We start from the raw sequence: 20,500 nt of genomic DNA, 5'->3' as shown, positions 1-20,500 counted from the left end.
GAACCATGGGCTGCGCCCATGAGCACGGGACACAAACAACATTAGAGCTAACAGCTCTCACACTTATTGACAACCTGATAAGTTTTCACCTTAAGAAGTGACTACTATGCAAATTACTGTAACTTGCTTTTAAAATTAAAATCAACCACAAAATTTTACGATATTCACTAAAGTAAAGAAATTAGAAGGCATACTAAGAAATGGGTTTGTTTCTCTACAAAATAAATATTGCAGTCACTCAAGAAAAAAAAACAAACAGAGCTTACTTCTTTTTCCACTTTCTCCCAGGATGCATTTCTTGGAATTTTTCTAAGCTTCTCTCTAAAGCTTTTCTGCTCTTCCTGAAATCTCAAATTTTAATTACCGACACAGCTTACTGCTGCAGAAGCTTACAGCACCATCATACACGGAATTCTCTCAGAACCCGGTAAAACAAAGGCTTGCAACTTGCAGCTCCCTTGGTTTGGAGCTGATACCATACGCCAGGACTGCTCCATATCTCACTCACACATCTGGCTAAGAAAAAGCTCTCTGAGACAGTTTGACACCAGTCCTTACTCTCGGAATCACAGAACTTAATGTGCCCAAGGTCTCATAAGACCCCGGCCTAGAAAACCTGGGTCCCAGAGGGACTCACCTGGCTCTCTCACCATTGGGCATGTTCCCGGCCTGTTTCACAGCTTCAGGAGGTTCCAGGAGTCACTGAGAGCTCCTCCGATCCCCCTGTGCCTGGAGCAGGGAACCCGAACCAGCATCTGTGGTTCAATCCAGCCTGCCGGCAGCCACCTAAACACAGCTCTGCGGCTTGAGAGCTCCAAAATAAGTTTAAACAATCCAGGGGCACCAAGACTTAGACGGCCCCCTGCCCTCACTTTACTCAAAAGGGATGAGCTGAACTCATCCCCTCAGGGCATCCTCTGTGCCTGATCTTATCAGGGTTCGGCCCGACTCGCCGGCCGGAGCTCCAGGAGTTCCCTTGCACTCCTGAGGCTGACCCGCCACTCAGTCCCAATAGCTCTGCAGGGAGTAGCCCTGGGAGCACCATCTCCCAGGAAAACCTTTCACCGCCGCCACAGTGGGGCAAAAAAAGCTTCTAAAAAAACCAAAAAAAACAAACAACTTCAAACGCTGAACCACATACCAGCTCACCAAAGCGATCCCTCCCCCGCAAACAGCTCTTGTTGCCCGGGGGGGGGAGGAAAGGCGCGGAGGGAAGATCTCCACTAAAGATAACCTTGGCTTTACTCTGAGACCAGACCCGCTGAGAACAGATTTGATACAACACCCCTGCGGCTCCTGGGCTACAAGCCCCAGTTCTGGTTTGCCCCCCCCCGGGGCTCCATGACAGGAGCTCGCAGGGAGGAAGCGAATCACTCCATGTGTCCCCACCGTGATCTAGTTCCTGTGGAAACATCGACCCGTGTTCACTCTTACTCCAGCACAGCACAGGATACCTTTCCTCTTTAGCAACACAATTCCAAAAAAAAAAAACAACAAACAAACAAACTTTAACGCAACAATCACACCTATTTACGCATTCTCACATCTGTTCATTCAACTCCACCCAGTCACAGCAAGACAATAAGGTGCTCTTTACTTCCCAGTTACTTGTTAATATACGCCCATGGGCACTGTAATATGTCAAATATCTCAAGTTTCTTGGATTATTCCTCAATTTGGCAGTTTTAAGTCCAAATTTCTTGGATTTAATCCTCAACTTGACAAAGTTTTAGAGAATCCACATTTTACTCTGTTTTCCCAGTGGACTGTGCCAGGAAAACCTTGGGCTCCCTTTCCCGAGGGGCTAACCCCTCCCCTGAGACCCAGTCCCAGTAACCCCGGGGGTATCTTGCAACCCCCGCTTCCCGCTCCCCCAAAGATTACTTACAATCCGTCTTCTTCTTTGGGTCTTCGTGCACAAGAATTATGGAGCAAAAATACCGCGGTTTTTAGGGAGCCTTTTCCCCTTTCCTTTGCTTTATTCCTCTCCTTCTTGTCCTCGGGGTTTTGACCTGCAGCCGCTTGGCCCACGCTAGGAGAAACGGAGCGGGGTCTGCTGAACTCAGCAGGGGCGCGCCTGTTTCCCCGTTCTGGATCTCCGGTGGTCCTAGAGGTGAGGTGCTTATCCCAGAAAGAGCCCCCAAAATTCTTAAAAACGAGATTCACTTAATAAATTATAAAAAGAATTTAATATAAATAAAAGACAATTAGGAGACATAAGAAATCAACGAAGGATTTAAAAGTCAAGGGTGCCTTCGCCCGCTCCCAACAGCACACCTGGTATCTCATGGATACCCCTTTTATCCCATCCTTGCTGTGAGGGGTTAATGCATATTCAAGCATGTCCCCTCCCTGGTTCCACCTTCTTAGATCATGCTTCTGCACAGTCTCAGTTTCTGCTTGTCATCATAATTTTTTTGCTGGTCATCATTATTCTTGCTGGTCAGCATTCTTTTGGAGTCTGGTTTCCTTTTTTCTGCAGATGGTCAGTTGTTGATAAGGGTCTGGGCCCCTCATCCTTCTTCTGAGGGCAGCTGAGCTTATCTTTCTCCCCTGCCCACGTACTGGTACCGGCTTTTTGATAACAGTTTGGCTTCTATTGTTCTCTTGATAAGAGTTTGAGCCCCACTGTCCTTGCCCTCTGGGGTTTCCTTGCCTGGTACCTAGGAAATTCTTTTAAGCTTAAGACTTGTTAGCAAGAAAAAAGTACATACATAGCTAAAAAGTATTTAACATATAATATTCATCTGCGAAAGCCAATATCACAATACAAATTTATAACAAAAGGTAGAATAAAGGGGGAAGCATTATTTTTTTTTTCAAGGGAGAGGTAAGAAGAAAAAGAATGTAGAACCTAGAACACAAAATGCTGAAGGAATTTGGGTTCAGTTATAGTCTCTGCAGGGTAAAACAAAGCAATTGCACTTGTATGTCATTGCTCTTTAGTATATTTTTTATAGATAAGTATAGGTATATAAATATATATACGTACTGAAAATGCAGTCTTTTGATGGGTGAAGCTCTTCACTGAGAAAGTTGTGCATTTTGTGTTAAGAAGTACGAGAGTATGTCCATCTAAATGTAGATTGAGACAAGGCATTTTTAACTACTAACTAACCATTATAAAGTTTGTATCCTGTGGAAGTTCACATCAAAGCAGAAAATTTATCTTAGCTCATTTAAAATTAAAACACATCTTTTGCAGTAAAGATTTAATGCTAAAGATGATAGGGCTCCAGATAGCATACAACACAGCAGTAGCTTGGTGACAGTTAATAATATAATCAAGATTTTTTAAAAACATTTCCATGAAGGCTTTATGATAGGAAGTCAGGATGAGTGATTAAATAAAAAAAAGATTTGACAAAAATAAAAAAAAAAGTGATTTGACAAAAAAGAGGGATGGGAAAAGTCTCCATTGTCAATATAATTTTTCCTTTGTTTCTTTCTTTGCTTGAGTGAAACAAATTTCTGTTGCTGTGAATGGTCTGTCATTTTTTTTCATTAGAGTTTAAATTGAATGCAATCTCTATTTACATTGAGCTTTCTTTTTGTCTATCACATTTGTTAGTTGGAAACTCATATTTTCTAGGAATGAATTCAATTTTCGATGGCTATTGGCAGATGTTTCTCTAGGATCTTTAGTGACAATGATGTATTTGTTGATAACCTAGGGCTTGCTAAAAGGGACTTTGCTTCCCATCAGTGAATCTGTTTTTTTGTTCAAGAGCTTTAGTCAACAGAAACGTACTCCATTTCTTCCAAAAAAATGTCTAAGGGTAGTTTCACTCATTTTGGATGCATACTTCAGTCAATGAATTTTTGTTTGGTTCAGTTACTCTCTTCTTCCTGTGGTAGGTGAAATACATAATGCTTTGGTTTCACTTCTTTGATTCCTGTTTTTGCAAGTTATATATTTGAGTGGCTTTATACTTGAACCTAGTGTTCCAGCTATTACTTAGCTGTTACAGTTTTGTTGTAAGTAGATTTCATTCCTAAATGTTGTTACTGTTTTTGTGCTCAACTTGCCACTTCACTACCCTAATTGGAACATTTGAGGAGTTTAGTTCATAGGCCTGCAAGATGCCTCATAGCAAGACTGTGTCAGTGTCTTCACTGGAAAAATGGGGTTTACAAGCAGGTTTTATTTGTTGGAGGAAAAAATTGTAGAGAATTCTGTATTTTCTGTCTTACTGACATTTTGTGCTACTTTCTCTTCCTCTACTACCATCTCAAACCTTGACAATCTTTGTTACAAAGCCTTTCTTCCCAATGTCTCAAAACAGCTTCAACACAGCACTCTTCACAGCCACATGGTTTCTGTCACTTAACACTGACAGAAACTCTTGCCTTTGAAGTTCCTCCAAAATGGATGCTATTTCTTTGCATTGTTCCTGGGAGGTTTACCTCTTTTTCTCTTTTTTGAGGGTTGGAGATACAGGATTTTGTGGGGGTGGTGGTGGTGTGTTTCTGTTGTTTCCCCCCACTCCCCTTTGTTTGCATTTTGTTTGATGTTGTGGTTTTTGTTTTTGTGCTGCCTTTTTCGTGGTTTTCCTTTTCTTTTGTGTGTGTATGTGTTTTATGTTTTATGTGTTTTATGTTGTTGTTAGGGTTTTTTTTTGTTTTATTGTTGTTGTTTTATTTCACTTTTGTTGTTTAGGTTTTTTAATATCCCAATGCTTCTTTGCTTTCCTAGTTTAGATTTAAGTAGAATAATAAAGTTTGGTAGAATATTACATAGCTAATAGAATTCCTTTCCATTCCTTTTGTTAGGGAGTAAGCTACATAAATAGCTGCAAATTATTAAAAATTTGTAATGTTTTATTACCTTAAAATACGTGATAGGACCCCATAATTTCTTTGTCATTAATATTTTTCTACTGTTCTTTTTCGTGCTCTGTAATAGAATTTGAATAGTAGGAGAGTCTTCAAAAAAACTATTTTAAAAGCAGAAAAAAGTTATGATCTCTTTTTCTTTTCAGTTTAGAAATCAGGACCTACATGCGGAGCAGGAAACTGAAAACTGAATATATTCCAGTGTCAGTTCTTACTATGGCTTGCCTTGTGACCTTAATAAATAAGCCTTTCTTTGGTCTAGTTTCTTCTTCTGTGTTATGAGGAAGAAACACAAGTATTTGCAAAGCATTCTGAAATTCCTGGAAGGAAGTTGCATACAACTACACATTTTTTCATTATTTATTGGAAAGTATATAGGTTTTCTGAATATTGATCTACTTTGCTGAGCTGAAGTACAAATGAGAAGCCTTAAACTTGATGGAAGAGTCATTTTTGCAAAAAAGAAAATTATTCAGTAGATTGAGAATTTAGAATAAATCTATTCGGTCTTCATTTTTGTAGTCTTATCATTTGTGAATTTTCAGTTATGAATAATGCTTACCAGTTGAAGCAATGAGATTACTGGTGTATAAAGACCACTGGTTAATTCATCCTGCTGTTTCTCTCAGCATTTAGAGAAGCTGCAAGATATACGAGATGTATGAGTGATGAATTTTGGACATCTCAGTCTTGGAAAACATTAGCCAAGCTTTTGCAAGAATTTATCATATCTTTTAGAGAAACTTAGTGAGTATGATGGAGTTTTACATGCTTCACATGAGACTTGGCCATAACTTTTCCTTCTGATTAGAATTAATTGCATTCTTCTCCTTCCTCCAGACAGAAGTCACTATGTATTGTGATTTACCATTGATAATATTAATTGGCTGGCTTTAACATCCATTAATACAATGAACTAGATGCTAAAAAATGAAACCCAAGAAAAATATAAAATGAAATTTTAGAACATCTCAAAATACTTAGAAAAAACATTTTCTAAATTTAAAGAAGTATTTTATAACTTTATTAATGTATGGACAGATCACTACTCCATTTTCTGTGCTGTGTTTGGACACAGCAGTGAGGAATGCCCAACAGTTCTAAGGTTTATACAGTAGTAGTATTTAATTTTCAATATGATTAGTCTGCCAACATTACGATCTGTAAATGCAACCATAGTTTTTAATCATGGCAACTAGATTTCAAACTCTCTAAAAATTTGAGTTTTGTGGGAAAAGGATTCCATATACTCATCTGGTTATATTGGAGTGAATCTTAAATTATTATTACACCCAAACCTGAATTTAAAAAAGAGTTCTGAAAGTCCTGACAATAATGTGGCTTGCTATGTCACAATAACTGGTGATGCTAGTTGTGAGATGCATACTAACTGTGCCAGAAAATGGCCTTAAATAATCCAAAGGAATAACAGTTTATTTTAACTGATAAATAGCTATCCAAAATAAGATTTCCTATTCCTTAGCCCATTTTCTCATACCAGGTGTATATCTTCCCCTTTAATCTGCAATATGTCAAGTTCTAATTTGAAGTTTTCCACAGATGGTACATTTAGAATAGGATTTTAAGATTGATATTCTATTGATTTTCTTTTGATTCTTGAGAATAGAGAAGGAATGTTTTGTTAGTAGGTATCCTGTTATATTGTTTTCTTACCATACAATGTGTTACAACTGTCTCTTTGCTGTAATTAGTGAACTAAGAACAACGCAATTTGTTGGAATTGCTGTACTTGAGTAATTTGTGAATTCCTTTTTTATGTTTGATAATGGTAAACTTTCTGTCATCCATTATAATGACTGTAATATTTGTTTTAAAAGGATAACTGATGAGTTGATGTGTCAGTATCAGGTATCGAACAACATCAAATTATTGTTTATAGTTATATATATACACATTTAAATATATATACACATGTTATTGCATAGACTGTTTCCTTATTTTAGGAGTTGTTACAGAATAGGTTAATTTTGGTCTGTTGCAGATGGAGATTAATTTCTTCAAAATAAATTCTAATTCTGCATGTTCAGAATAATTCCATTTTAAAATAAAAGAAATTGTTAGGCAGTTAAAGATGTGAGATAGAAGCTGTCGTTTTATGGATCTGAGGAAGTGCAGTACAAAGGTACTAAGAAAAGAACAGATCTAAGAGAAGGATGGAGCAAGAGCGGTTGACACACAGCAGAGTGTTAAAGGCTCCAGGGAGGGAGTTTCTATTGTATAGACATCAGGGATGGACAGAGAAGTGAATGTGAGCGAAAGAGGAGACGTATTCAAGCTAGAAATACAGACTGAAATCAGAATAAAGAAAAAGAGGTTAATAGTGACTTCAATAGTGACTTAATCTTTCAAGGGGTAAGACTAGTGCTGTTAAGATACCACTAAAGGATAAAGAGGAAGGTCTGTGAGGTGGAATATTTAATAAAATATGGGATTCCTTTAGTTGTGTCTTGTCAGTTTCTGTTGTCCAGCTTTCAGAGGAATGGGAGAAGATTACCACATTTTTGTAATGGTAACTGATGTTGATGGAATCAATTCTACACAATACAAAATGAGTCTTTTTTGTAAGATCATCTAGGTGGCATTACATGTAAATGTAAAATAAATTAGAAACAGGAATTAAGAAAAACATATTTTTTAGAGCACTATTTAATATTGAACTCTTTAAAAATATTGCAGATTGTTTGCTTATGCATATATGAATACAAATCATGCATTTAATAGGAATTTTTAGTAGGATGTTTTTTCTATTATATAAAAAGGACCTTAAAGAATGGTGTTTTATATTTGTATTTTTGTTGAGTGTGACTAGATGTGTCAGAGAAAAGAGTGTACTGTGTATGATTTACCAAAGGAAAGCTTGCTTTCTCAATGCTTGTACAGATGGCTAACTGCTACCAAAGGTTTCTGCAACACTGCTTAAAAGTTGCCAGAAGGTTAGTGTGAAAGTACATCACAGCCTGATTCTATAGCAAAGGGCAGTTACTGCTACCAGGATTTATTAAATCTTGTCCTCCTAGCAAACAGTACCTATCAAGCGCTTCTATAGGCAGTCCACAGGAAGCAGTTGCAGTCACAGCACCTTTAAAATGTTTTTTATCAAAATGCATTTTTTAGATTGCTTGGGCATGCTTCATTGAGAGTAGTGCAAGAGTGGGATACAGTGCATGAAAGAATTTACTGTGTATACTTGAAGCTAGTAAGGAGAATCTAAATTATTTAAAATGTTTGTCACAAATAAATACATCATTGCCACTGTTCTCTGAAGAAAAGTTTAGTCATTATAAGCAGTTAGGAGGTAGTATGACTGAGAAATACCTTGATTAAATAATTTTAGGGCATGCTTTGTATATTGAGACTTACATAATGTAAAGAAGGCTACCAGCATAATGCTTGCCTCATCCTGCTTATTTGTTGCTTTCATAACTGTTTTGTAAAAGTCCATTCTCTCTTTACAAAGAAGAGAATTTTTCATGTTTTCCTGTGACTGTTAGCCTCCGCATGTTATCCCACAGGTATGTAGTTTACATACATTATGCAGTTGCAATGTGAATTAGGTAGTGCTTTCTTTCTGAAATGATTATGTAAGTGAAGGAAAAAAAATAGCCTAATGAAGTACTACTATTCTTCAAATTAAAACTTTAGAACACTTCTAACTGAAATAGATTTCAGATATAGTGAAAACCACATTTTAATTAACAAAATCCAATACTTAGTGCAAAATGTTCAAAATCCTTCAGATATTTCAAACTTACATGTTAAATATTTTAACACACTAAGTAGTATTACAACTAATGTTTTGGTGAACAAAGACATCAGTTCATATCTTACAAGATGCATCAGAGGTATAACTTCATTGAACTAAAAGATAAAAATGCAAATCAGAAAGACTTGCCTCTCGATGTAGGTTTCTGTACCTAATGCTATCGTTCTAAGAAATACTACTCCTCTACTACTAGTCAAATAATAAACCAGCTATTTGCTTTCTGTTGTGGCAAAAGACAATACTCTCTACAGATGTTTTTATGTTAGTTTTTAAAATTGCATAATTCATTAGATGAAAGAGCTTTTCATCATTAAGTATTAATATTAAATATGAGTTATGCAATTCCTAATGATATAAAAAGTGTTTTATAAAACCTATTCTTAGGTTTCATGTATATTAGGTACATCATATATTTTAGAATGTACTTAAGTGTGTGTTTAAGTCTAGAAGCTTGTTGTATATTCTTTTATATTTTCCTGAATCAGAGTCCAAAATAGAAAAAAACCCCAAATTTATTTATTTGTTTTTTTAATCTATAAAATAATAATTCTCTTTTCCATTCACAAATACCATGTGTTTGAAAAAAATTCTTTTGGCTATGTATGCCTCTCCTAGGTGATTTTCTCATGTCACAAATATATCTCGCATTTATTACTGCCAATTAGTTTAAGTTGCTAAAGCTTTTCTTCCAATTAATACTGTAAAGGTTTGCCCTTCCTGATAAAATTTTAGTTGAATTGCTTACCTTTAAGCTATATATATATGAGGCAGGATAAAAAAATAACTGTAGTAGTGGTATCATTGATGATGTTAATAGTAAGAATTTAACAGTAAGAATTGTGAAGGAGTTTCATTGTCTTAAGTATTCTGATTGTCATACTGGTCTTTGAAGAATAAGCATCAAATTAATTCTGTTTGATTTAGAAAATAATTGTTTCCAGTACAAAGGTTGTGACATTTATCTGTGGCAACATAGCTGCCTTTTACATGGTAGTCCAATTACTTAGATTTTGCATTTACTTTAAGAAATATTGCAAGTTTTTTTTAAAAAATCACCAAGTACTGTAGTAGACAGGGAAATTTTGTGTTTTACCTGTGAGCCTTCTTCAACATAATCACATTTAGTTTTGTTTTAGAGAGTTTTTCAGTCACTTTTTTAAGTTAGGTGACATAACTGTCAGCAACAAGCCAGTCAAATGAGAAATGAATTAAAAATAGTAAAAACCATCACCACCACCACCACCAAGAAGAATGAAGGATTCTCCTGGTTATTTATCAAAGCAACCGTTTTTGTGTTTATGGTGTTGTTTTTTTTCTCAAATCATTCAAGGAAATATGAGTAGAAATTATTTTCAGAATAGATCTGCTCATGTCATCTGATATGATAATTCCAAGTATTTTCACCCTTCAGTGCCTAGAAGCCTGTTTTCTGGTTTTTTGGCAGTGATACTTTTGAGCATGAAGTTACTTTTTACTCAAAAGTATACTTTTTTAAAAGTTTTTTTTTAAATTTTGTTTCTAAGTTTGAAAATTAAAAAAAAAAAAAATCTGCTAATTTTTTTATTTTAAAATTCTAATACCTGCCTACCTGCCTGGGTTTGTTAATTCTTTTGCAGTAATTCTATCAAAATGAAATGGAAACTGATCAAAGATTACTGTAAGATGGAAATTGTGTCCCATTTAGAAGTGATCTATTTTGAGTCTTTTCATACCTTATTATCATTCCAGCATATATTTTATTTTTTGATGTATTTTCTTCCTTAATGTTTCAAGGCTTACATAAGTAATTATTTGCTATTAAAGCACTGGAAGTCTTGGTGATTAACAGCAAAATTTTGGCTTTAAGCATCATTTCTTCGTCTGTCACAATAGGGCTTAAATGTGAAAAGATTTTGTGCATTAAAGGGAGAGAAAATCCACTGTTGCTTGCCTTTATTTTACAAATTTCAATTTTAAAAGTTAAAAATGTTACTGTGGATTTCTATGCACTTTTTCCAGTATACAGAAGTGTCTTCATTGATTTTTTTACTGGTCATTGTGTCCAATCAAGGACTCTCTGAATGGAACATACTATTTAAAATATGTTTGAGTTTTTTACAGAGTGTGTGTATAAGTGTGTATATGCATGCTGCTTGAAAAGGGAGCATTCAGTGGTATTTTGGATAAAAACTGTAATTAAAAGCAGCTGCATAAAATTATGATTTCTGCCCTGATGTTTTTTTCCTTCTTTCCATTTCATCCTCCATTAGATGGCAGTGTTGTGAACATGCAGCATATCAGTGTTGACATATTGAAAGGAGTGCAAGCATTTTTAATACATCTCAGATGCTTTTTCATTATATATCTGATGAATTTCAGGAGGAAGAAGGGTGAACTAGAAATGATAGATGGAAATAGTAGATAAAGAAATTTGCATTCAGTGTGCAGAAACCTAGCTGGTAGGAAAGTTGCATTCACTCCTTTGTGTGTTTCAGCTTGTTTTAAAAAAAATGTAATAAAACTAGTTGTAGTAAACCATAAAGCCAAGCCATGCATTTACCACATTTTTCTATACGTCTCCTCTTATGTCAAAGAAAATGCTGTCTCAGTTTTGTGCTTTAACAGAGTTATTTATGTATAGCAAAGTTCTTTTAAAGTTTTTAATGTTAGACTATGTTTTAGCCAATCAATTTGCTTTCAATTAAAAAAAAAAAAAATTGCTAAGGTTTTTGTGGCAAGGTTTTGGTAGAGTTGCTTTAGCAGTGGCTAATACCAGAAGAGATCAGGAGCAGTCCACACACTAGACAGAACCAAATCCAACTGACTCCAAAATGAACCTGCTGCTGCCCAAAGCTGAGCCTGTCAGTGACTCTGGTGGCATTTATGTGATAACAAATTTAGAAAGAATAAAAATCACTCTACAGCAACTGTGAGAGAAAGGAGTGAGGAAAATGTGAAAGAAACATCTCCGAAAACACCAGTGAGGAATGAAATAAAGCCTGAAAAACCTGTGTGAGGCGAGCTGGTTTTAGTTTTCTTCTCATTTCTCATTGTCATAATCTCTTATTAATTGTCATTAAATTAATATAATTTCCTCAAGAGGAGTTGAAGGTGGTAGTTAGTCAGTGATCTGCCTGTGCTTATCTAGATCTGTGACATTTTCTATCTTATTTTTTCCCCCTGTCCTGCTAAGGAGGGAAAATGGAGAGCTAGTTGATGGACAGTCAGCCAGGATTAACCCACTATAGTAGTTTATGTGCTGTAGACATATTGATTTACTTAATGCAGTTGCCTAGTGTCACTTTTTGAGTACTGGGTACAATGACTTTAGTCTGAAAATTAACTCAGCATCTACAGTGTTTCAAGTGGAGGCTCCTTTGCATTTTCATGACTGTTAAGATTCTATTCAAATAGGACTAAAATAATTCTATTCGGATGCATAAGAAAAACAACGCAAAATTCTTTGAGGGGACTGAAGTCAGAGATTAGATTAAAGTTGATGAGGAAAGTAGTATATGAGATTTTAGGGTCTGCACTATACAGTGGATTGAATTACATGGTTATAGCACAGCCTTCCAGACCTCAGACATAATACTCCTCTCTCTTGCTTCCTTTTTACTCTTTGTAGAAAAAAAAATGGGCAGAACTGAAACTTGATGTAGTACTAGTATGCATTTATGTTTTAAAGAGTTAAGTGATGGGACTGTAAATACCTGTAAAGACCTTTGGGTCAACAGGATAATACATAAGTTATTTTTTAAAGTAAAATTCTCATGTCACTCAAGATATGTGCAGACTCTGAATTCAAGGTGGCAAGGTTTGCTTAAAATTATCAAAACCAGCTAATAGTGCAGAAAGAATGCTATAGTTTCCTTTTTTTTTTTTTTGTTTTTAACCAGGAGTTAAAGAAACAATGGAGTGTCCTTAAGTACTTCTGGGAATCCTAGTGTGACACATCTGTTCAGATAGTGTTTTCTCTCTTGAATAATCCTTTCCTCTTGAAAATTGAGGAAGAATGAAAAGGGAAAATACTGATTAAAATAGAATTGTTTTTTAGATGTGGGATTTTTGTTCTGGGCTTTTCAAACTGCAAATGGACATATTCCTGTACTTGTCACTTAAAAATTCCTCTCTTGTCTTGCAGTGCACTTGTAGGAGGGACATGGTGTCAATATCCATGGATGTCTTTGTGAGGAAGTTTCAACCAGACAGATACCAGCTGTGGAAACAGGGCAAGGATTTATATACCATTGATCATACAAAACCAACTCCTGAATCAACACCTGAAGTAAAGATCTGGCTACAAAGAAGAAGGAAAGTACAGAACTTTCCCAAGAGGTATTTTTGTTTCTTTATCATTGTTTTGGTTTTAGAAGACAGGTGTCTGCTAGGGAGGGCAGGAGCCTCCCTTGGAATGAAAGAATGTAGACCCACTCCCTCTGAATTATTATAATTCTGAAATCAAGGGGCTCTCAGGCAGAGATCTGGGGATAGGAATAATAGTTCTTTACTAGTATAACCAGGCAAACAAACAATAACTACAGCTTTAGCAAGAAAACAGGACCAGGGGTCTCATGACAGCTTTCCCGGCTGAGACGGGAAGGGATGGAGGAGAGGCTTTGCTTCACAAACCCCCTCGGGTGGGCAGTCCCAGTGCTCCTGCAGGGCTCTGAGGAACACTCAGCTGGAACAGCAGGGATGAGCTGAGATCCTGGGCTGGTGGCTGAGGTGGATCAGCAGCTCTGAGGCGGTGGCTGGCACTGCCACACGTCCCGGCAGGGCAGGAGGTGCGAGGCCACCAATGAAGAGGGAAGAAGAAGAAGCAGCAGCTCTGTGTGGGTGATGGCGAAATTCCCTTCTCTCCACCGCAACAGCTCCGTTCCCAAAGTGTCTTTCTCTGAAGCTGAAGAAAAGCCCGCCAAACTGTCCCCACCCTCCTTTTTTTCCTGCCCCCTTCTCCCCTTGGGCCCGGCCAGTCTTTGTCTATTGTCAAGTTAAACTTGACAGTTTAGGATGTCCCCGCAACTAATGGGTAAAAATTCCACGGGCAAGCCAGAACTAAAAAAAAACGACACCTAACCCCCAACAACCATCTATTTAATTGTCTTTAATATGATGTGCAACAGAAGTGTCCTTTCTGTTTCGTTTTGCCCCTTCCTCTGATGTTGTCGTAGTTTTGGCCACACCAGATTTTATTTTCTTCTAGTAGCAGTGAGGGGGTGGGGATTGGAGCTGTGTGGTTGTGCCTACATTTTTCTCTACCACACACATCACTTGTGGGGGATAGAAGTAAGGGATTCTCACTTCTGAGAAGGAAGGGGGTGTGGTCTGGGGTCTGGGGGCCATAATGTCCTTTTGTTTCAGAAAGCCTCATGGCTCTGGGTTGATTGGACTCAATGAGCATTTTGTGTGTAGTCACCCATTTATATAAAATGCAGTTATGAGTATTATTGCTGTTACTGCTAATTTTCTTATCTCACTGCTGTTTCCAGTAAATGGTTATCTCAACCCATGATCTCTGTCTTCTCTCACTCTTTCTCTCTTTCTCTCTTTCTCTCTCACTGGACAGGCTGGAGGGAGGGGAATGGCTGCATGGATTTTAAAATGACATGTGACATAGTTTCAGCTGGGCTAAAACTATGTCACTTGATTTCTTCTAATTCTTATTCTAATTCTAATTTCCTTTAGACAAAAATGATTTTTCTATATTCTGTATTAAGATGAACCTCAGGACAAGCCAGTCTTTTTTCAGAGTGGCTGTGAAAATTTAACTTACAAGTTTTGTGTGTACCTAAAAAAGTTAGTGATTATCTATGCATCAAAGTGCATTCAAGTGTTGCACTGATAAATCTCTCTTTAGTGAGGGTTATTCCAGTAAAATTTTCAAGGCGTGGATGTTGCCATTGTTTCTAGAGATCAGAGCAACCAAAAATCAGGGGAGAAGATTCCTAAGATCTAAAAAGGAAGTTAAACAGGAAAAAATTTATCATAAAGCTGTGATAGAATCCCACCAGTTGTTTCAAGTTTCTAGTAATAGTCTTAGCCGTCACTGCCATTTAACTTAAAGGAGGTACCACTGCCTATTTGTCACACTCTCACAGTGCAGCTGCCAAACTTTTTGTAGTCTTTGTCTACCACAGGTCAGTGGCAGATCATAATTAAGGGCTAGATCTCAGTTGGTGGTGGTAACACCACTAAGAAATTTAGGAGAGTAAAGTTTAGCAATTTGTCACTGAAGCTTTGGCCTATTAAAGCAGTTTTATATCTATTTTATTGAGATGCATTATGGTTTCTGTTTGCATTGCACAAACATTTTTTGTACAATTGTGTTTTCCTGTCTTACTTAACAGGATCTTTATGGATTTTCTTCATTATCTAACAAAGATCTACTTACTTTCTAGCCAAAGGTGGGCAGTTTTATTGGTATCTTGTTATTTTAGTGCAGTTTTTTGAATTGGAGATAATACTATTTTTTTTTAAGATATTTTTTCTTCTTCAAATAATTTTACAGTGCAGTGGCTTTTTAAACTTGGTCTTAAACCAAACTTCCTCATTTTCTTTGTAAGCTAATGTATTTCTGAGAAGAAGATGGGAAAGTCAACCTGTAAATAAAGGACCAGCTGGCACTGTAGTGGATGGAACACGATTACTGAAAATATAATACCAACTTTGTTCTGGCTAAGGGGAATTTGTGAGGTAGAATCACTTCTTGAAGACAACCAGTGAAGCAGCTGAACAGACAGTTTGTTAGTACATGTTTATACATGCTAACCTGGACTCGCAGAGAGAGTAATTCTGTTGTTTAACTAGTTTAACTAGTTGAATGCCATTTTTCCCTGGAGCAGGTTTCCCTGCATCTGTTGTATAGTGTAAATGCAAATTCCCACTTGGGCCAGCAGTGATTCGTTTGGTAGTACCCTTACAGGTAGCTGGTTCTGAGTAAAAACAAATAATAATAATAGTTGTGTTGGAAGTTTTATCGCAGGAGCACATGGGCTGATTTATGCACCTTGCTAAGCTAATAAACACAATTCCAGTGCTGTTTAAATCTTGAGTTGGCTTTTGTTCAGGCATGGTAACAGTGTGCATTGCAGAGGAGGGTAAAATGTTTATTCAGCTTTGTTTCTAGTGTAATGTGTCGGTTGAAATTATCATTTTGATTATGGGAATAATTGAGTTCCTGCAAAAGTGAAAATAAAAATACCATCTATGGGAATCTTCATGAATATAGTGACAGGGAAAGCTTATCTCTGACATTTATGGCCGAAATCCATTGCTGCTATATAACATCTAATGACTGCATGTAAATAGTAATAATACTTTCTATTATTTACAATGTGAGCTGATGGTTGTCTCATATTTCAGCAGTTTTTCTGGAAATAACTTACAAAGAATATGTTGAAAGATACGCATTTGTAGACACAATAAAATGTAAGGGATAGCAAAAATGTTTTTCTGGAGATGTGCAAGACCTTTGTAAAATTCACTTAAAACTTAATAAAATTCACTTGTGATAGTAGTGCTTTTATCTCTGCTGTGTTATTGAGCTTTAAAACCTGCTGTATGATGATATTAAATACTCCTCTTGTATTAGGAATGATGAATTCTTAATATTGATTATGAATTATGAACCTTTATTTGATGATTATGAACCTATTTCTAATGGGTTTGCCATTTCTCCTGCCTTAAGCTTTTCTTTATACTTCTGAGGGTGCAAAACCTTGTGCTCAATCTTTAATTTCAACTTTATTTTTTTTAACACAGAATAATTATATATATTGCTTGATACTGTAGCCTTTCAAAATATTTAGTGATCATAATGTTTACCTTTTTCAGATGCTTGTTAGTTCTGTTAAAAGTTATCTGAAAACTTCCAAACAGATCAGCTTTTACAAGGATATTTGGACTAGCATTTTATTAGCACTAGGGTTTGTAGATATCACCTGATTTTACTGCTACTGAGAGAGTTTTGTCATTACTCTTGTATAGGTAGTTCTTTTTCAGGTTCAAAAGAATGATTTATTAAAAAGCTAGTTTGTGTGCTAGTTAAGTAATAGTGACTTAAAGACTGTCTTACTTTTAGAGTTTAACACCTTTTCCATGGAATGGTGCTAAAAGATTAGAAGGTTAAATCCAATCAATTGTTAATCTATCACTTAATAAATTGTACCACTATCTCAACACAAAAAGATGAAAAATTGTCAGTTTTTTACTACTTTAAGCAGGTGAAAGGGACATATATTGGTAGGTGTTTTATCTTATCCAAGACAGACTTTCTACTCTGACAGCAATATCTCCTATAACAGCTTCCAGCACACCAGATCTCGATCTAAAAAGCTTAAAACTCCAGAGGACAAGAGAGTATCAGCTATGGTAGCTGATGCAGAAATCATAACGACTGAAGCAGCTATTGATGGCTTCAAGGTCAGTGAAGAACCAGAAAAAAAAGTGAGAGTGGTAAACACAGGAGTGCCTTCTGGGGAAGAGGAAAATAGTACTAGAATACGTCTGGATCAGCATTTATTGGATCATGTCAAGGTTGCAGGTGAGATAAGCACTGATTATGTTTCACATGTAAGTTGTAGGCTGTTTATACTCTAATGCCACAAATCAGTGGATGTTAAACTAAAGTAATATCCTAGAGTAGCATACTAAAATACTTAAACAGAAAGTTATTTATGCAAAGAAGATTGATACTTGGTAAGGAAGAGAAAATACCAAAGTTAGTGTTCTGAATTGAGAGTGATACCACCTGTAATCTTTTAATTAAGTGTTTTTTAAAGGAGCAAAAAGAGTGAGGTTTTGTAAATAGTATTTCTTCAGTGGACTCACAAGTGTTGCACCAAAATGTTTTTGATATGGATATGATACAGAAAGTCTTAACGCTATTCAAACAGGTCAGAACATATATGCTTGTGAGTGTGCTACATGTATTTGCATGATGAACCTGCAAATTAGAAGTATTCTGTACCTGTGCACAAAAATGCTGTATTTTGAGCCTTCAGGTTTCTTTTAATTTCCTCTGGAGCTGTCTGACAGCTATAAAGGTCTCTTCAAGGCAAAGATTTTTTTCCCTGCACAACCATTTTTATTCTAATATACGTGGTCTATTCTGGACTCATTTTATTCTGTTCCATTGTAGTTCTGATGTAGTTCCTCATTCCTGTTCATAAGGTGAACTGCAGTTTTAACTTCAAGTTTAGAAGTGGTTGTATTTTGTTTTATATTGCTACTGAAAATTTATTTTCAAATTTCATATAGACAGTATTTTAATTATTGTGAATGGTTATGTTCGTGCCTATTTGGAGGTGATAATCACCATGATTGATTTACATAAAGATACCAAGGTATTGCAATATGGTGATGCCATCAATGGAAGTTCAGAAAGTCCTCTACGTAAATTATCTGGTGCTCTATAAAACCATTTCCAGGTCTGTTCTAATAATTTATTTTTTAAAATTACTTTACATCTTCACATAACTTTTAACAGAGGTTTGGAATGTTCATGACCACTGAGAAAATACTATTTAGTTAGCACCCATTCTGAGGCAAGGCAAGGAAAAGCAGAGAAGAGTGGAGAGCTGCCCTCTCTCCTTTGTCTTCTTAAAGGGTAGTGCCTGGACCTTTGTAGGAAAATGGACATTTTTAGATATGATAGAAGCTCCAGTACTCATGTTGAAGAAGGTAGTTTGCATTGTCTCTGGCTAGTATGGCCATTATTCTCAGTTGAAGCAGTAGTGTTTGTGCCCACAGATTACATTTTACTACTGTCTTTGTGTTACTAAGTTTTATATTCGTTTGTCTTGAAAAGGAAATTTTTCAGAAAAAACAAGTTCAAATTGCCTTTGTAAAGAAAGAATAGTGAGGGACTTAACAGAAACTATTTTCTTTAATATCATGGATGTGCTGCTGAATTAGAATTCACTTCAGTGTATGCCAGAGTTCTTTAGGAATATGTTTTTGAGTGACCTCTCTAGCCCACTGTTCTGTCTGTCCGATGCAAGCATCAGCAGAGGAAGAATTTTTGTAAAGTAAAATCCACACAATTTCACTCTTCAGTATCACTAGAATATACAATTATGCTAATTTTCTGAAAATAAATTTATGCTAATTGCTTTTCATTTTTAGACTGATGCTGTTGTTTGAAAAATATTCTTGGTATCTGTTTGAAATATGTCTTTGTAATTATAAACCATTAATCTTTGGTTATTTTCATTTTTAAACAGGTATAATAGGTATAAAAGGTAGGGTATAAGGTTCAATATACCAGCCTTTTATATTTTTTTTTCATTGACTCAAAGTGCATATGGGCGATATGAATAAAGACTGAGGAAGCTACATGAATATTGATTATTTTGAATTAATTGAAGACCTGCTATAATTCAACTGCAAAATACCGCCTAAATGATCAAAACTGTATTTCATACTCTAAACTCAAACCATTTACGTTTAATTTATTCTTTGATAAAACCTATGCTCCCTATTTGTGTATGCCCTCCCACCAAATGGTTTTCTGTATGATTTCTAAATAAGGAACCATGCTTTGAATTTGAATAATTTAGATTGCTATGAATTCAGTATGGTAAAGTGGGATTTATTAACAAATCATATTCTTGATTTATAGGAAGCATCCCTTCAGACTCAATTTTGAGCCCTGTTCCTGTACTAGAGAAAACAAAAATGGAAGATGAGGACAGGATAGATTCCAGTCATTCTTCTTTTACACTTGAAGATTCTGTGGCCAGCAAGCCTGCTTCTGATAGCAGTAGAAAAGAAGAAAGTTTGAAATCTCAGAATGAATATGTTTCATCCATACCATACCATAAAGCAGAGGGACAAACTTCTGAAGCAGAAAATCCAGATAGAGAGGAAAGTGTCTCAACAGAGGATGGTATCAGCAACCTGGAAAGTTATGGAAGTAGTTTGGAACATGGAAAAGTGCCCATTGTAAAAAAGGATGAAGAAGACAGCATGGAAATATCTTGTGTATGTGAAGCAAATTGCATCATAACTGTAATATATTCTTGATTTAATGAAATATGAATGAGCATTTTTCTAATGAGACCCGATATCCATATTAAAGCATTTAAGATTATGCATGATTTTAATCAGATGGTAATTTGAATGTGTTGTGAAGAGTTCAGGCAAGAGTGGCAATTCTGATCCAAAAGCAGACTGTTCTTGGAGTTTGCTTATTGACATATTTTTCCCCGTTATTTTAGATATCTAGTAATTTGACTTTGTATTTGTGAATCTAAAGTGTCAGCAACTATTCTCAAACCTATTCCCATATTCACTGCCTGCCAATATGAACCAGGCTATGAGCTTCACCTACTTACTATTCTTGGGTTTTGGAAATGAACTAAAATATGTAAAGGGAACACTTGAAGGAAAAAGTTCCACTATTAAAAGGAATATATTTTCAACTTTTAAAGAGTAGATTTTAATATTATTTTCTCTTTGGGCTACCTACAAACATATGGCCTTTTTTAAAAATCATGCTATTCTGCTGTGTTGCGTGGTCAGTTTTGACCCACCTATAAGTGTATGGTAGTTGTCAGTAGCTTTCTGAGTATTGAGCTGAATCTCAAATTGGCAGAGAGAATGCAGGAGAGCCACTGCCAAGCTGCGAGACTTCTTTGGGAATATATTTTAGAAGCCAAACTAAAAAATTATGCTGACCCTTCCACATATGTGAGCTGTGCTCTAGCGAATTTTTTCAATGTTGTAAGTTTTAATAAACTTGGCTTCAGCCTTTCCACTGTAATAATGAGCAGTACAAACAGCTCACTGTTTTATTAACATGTATTAGAGATTGCATCTCTTCTTGTGCCTTTCAGCCACATTATATTTATATATTAGGTTTCAGATTTTCTGTAGTATTATTGCATTTATTTCTCT

The 20,500-nt window shown here is 35.9% G+C and overlaps 1 protein-coding gene across 3 annotated transcripts in view; it reads left to right on the top strand.

Annotated features, from left to right (window-relative positions):
* KDM4C (lysine demethylase 4C) overlaps window positions 1–20,500 on the top strand; it is a 264,479-nt gene that overhangs the window by 123,692 nt on the left and 120,287 nt on the right. For all 3 annotated transcript variants that reach the window (XM_005522679.3, XM_014252351.2, XM_014252350.2), the window contains 3 exons: window positions 12,744–12,937; window positions 16,906–17,144; window positions 19,224–19,585. In XM_005522679.3, the coding sequence (XP_005522736.2) occupies window positions 12,744–12,937; window positions 16,906–17,144; window positions 19,224–19,585 (795 nt within the window). The remainder of the gene's footprint in view (window positions 1–12,743; window positions 12,938–16,905; window positions 17,145–19,223; window positions 19,586–20,500) is intronic.

This window comes from Pseudopodoces humilis, chromosome 4 (genome assembly GCF_049639895.1).
Source record: "Pseudopodoces humilis isolate 2021_Gansu_Grassland_sample_001 chromosome 4, ASM4963989v1, whole genome shotgun sequence".
In the NCBI taxonomy this organism is placed as follows: domain Eukaryota; kingdom Metazoa; phylum Chordata; class Aves; order Passeriformes; family Paridae; genus Pseudopodoces; species Pseudopodoces humilis.
The sequence above is the reverse complement of the archived record's forward strand: the minus strand, read 5'-3'. Positions and strand labels throughout refer to the sequence as shown.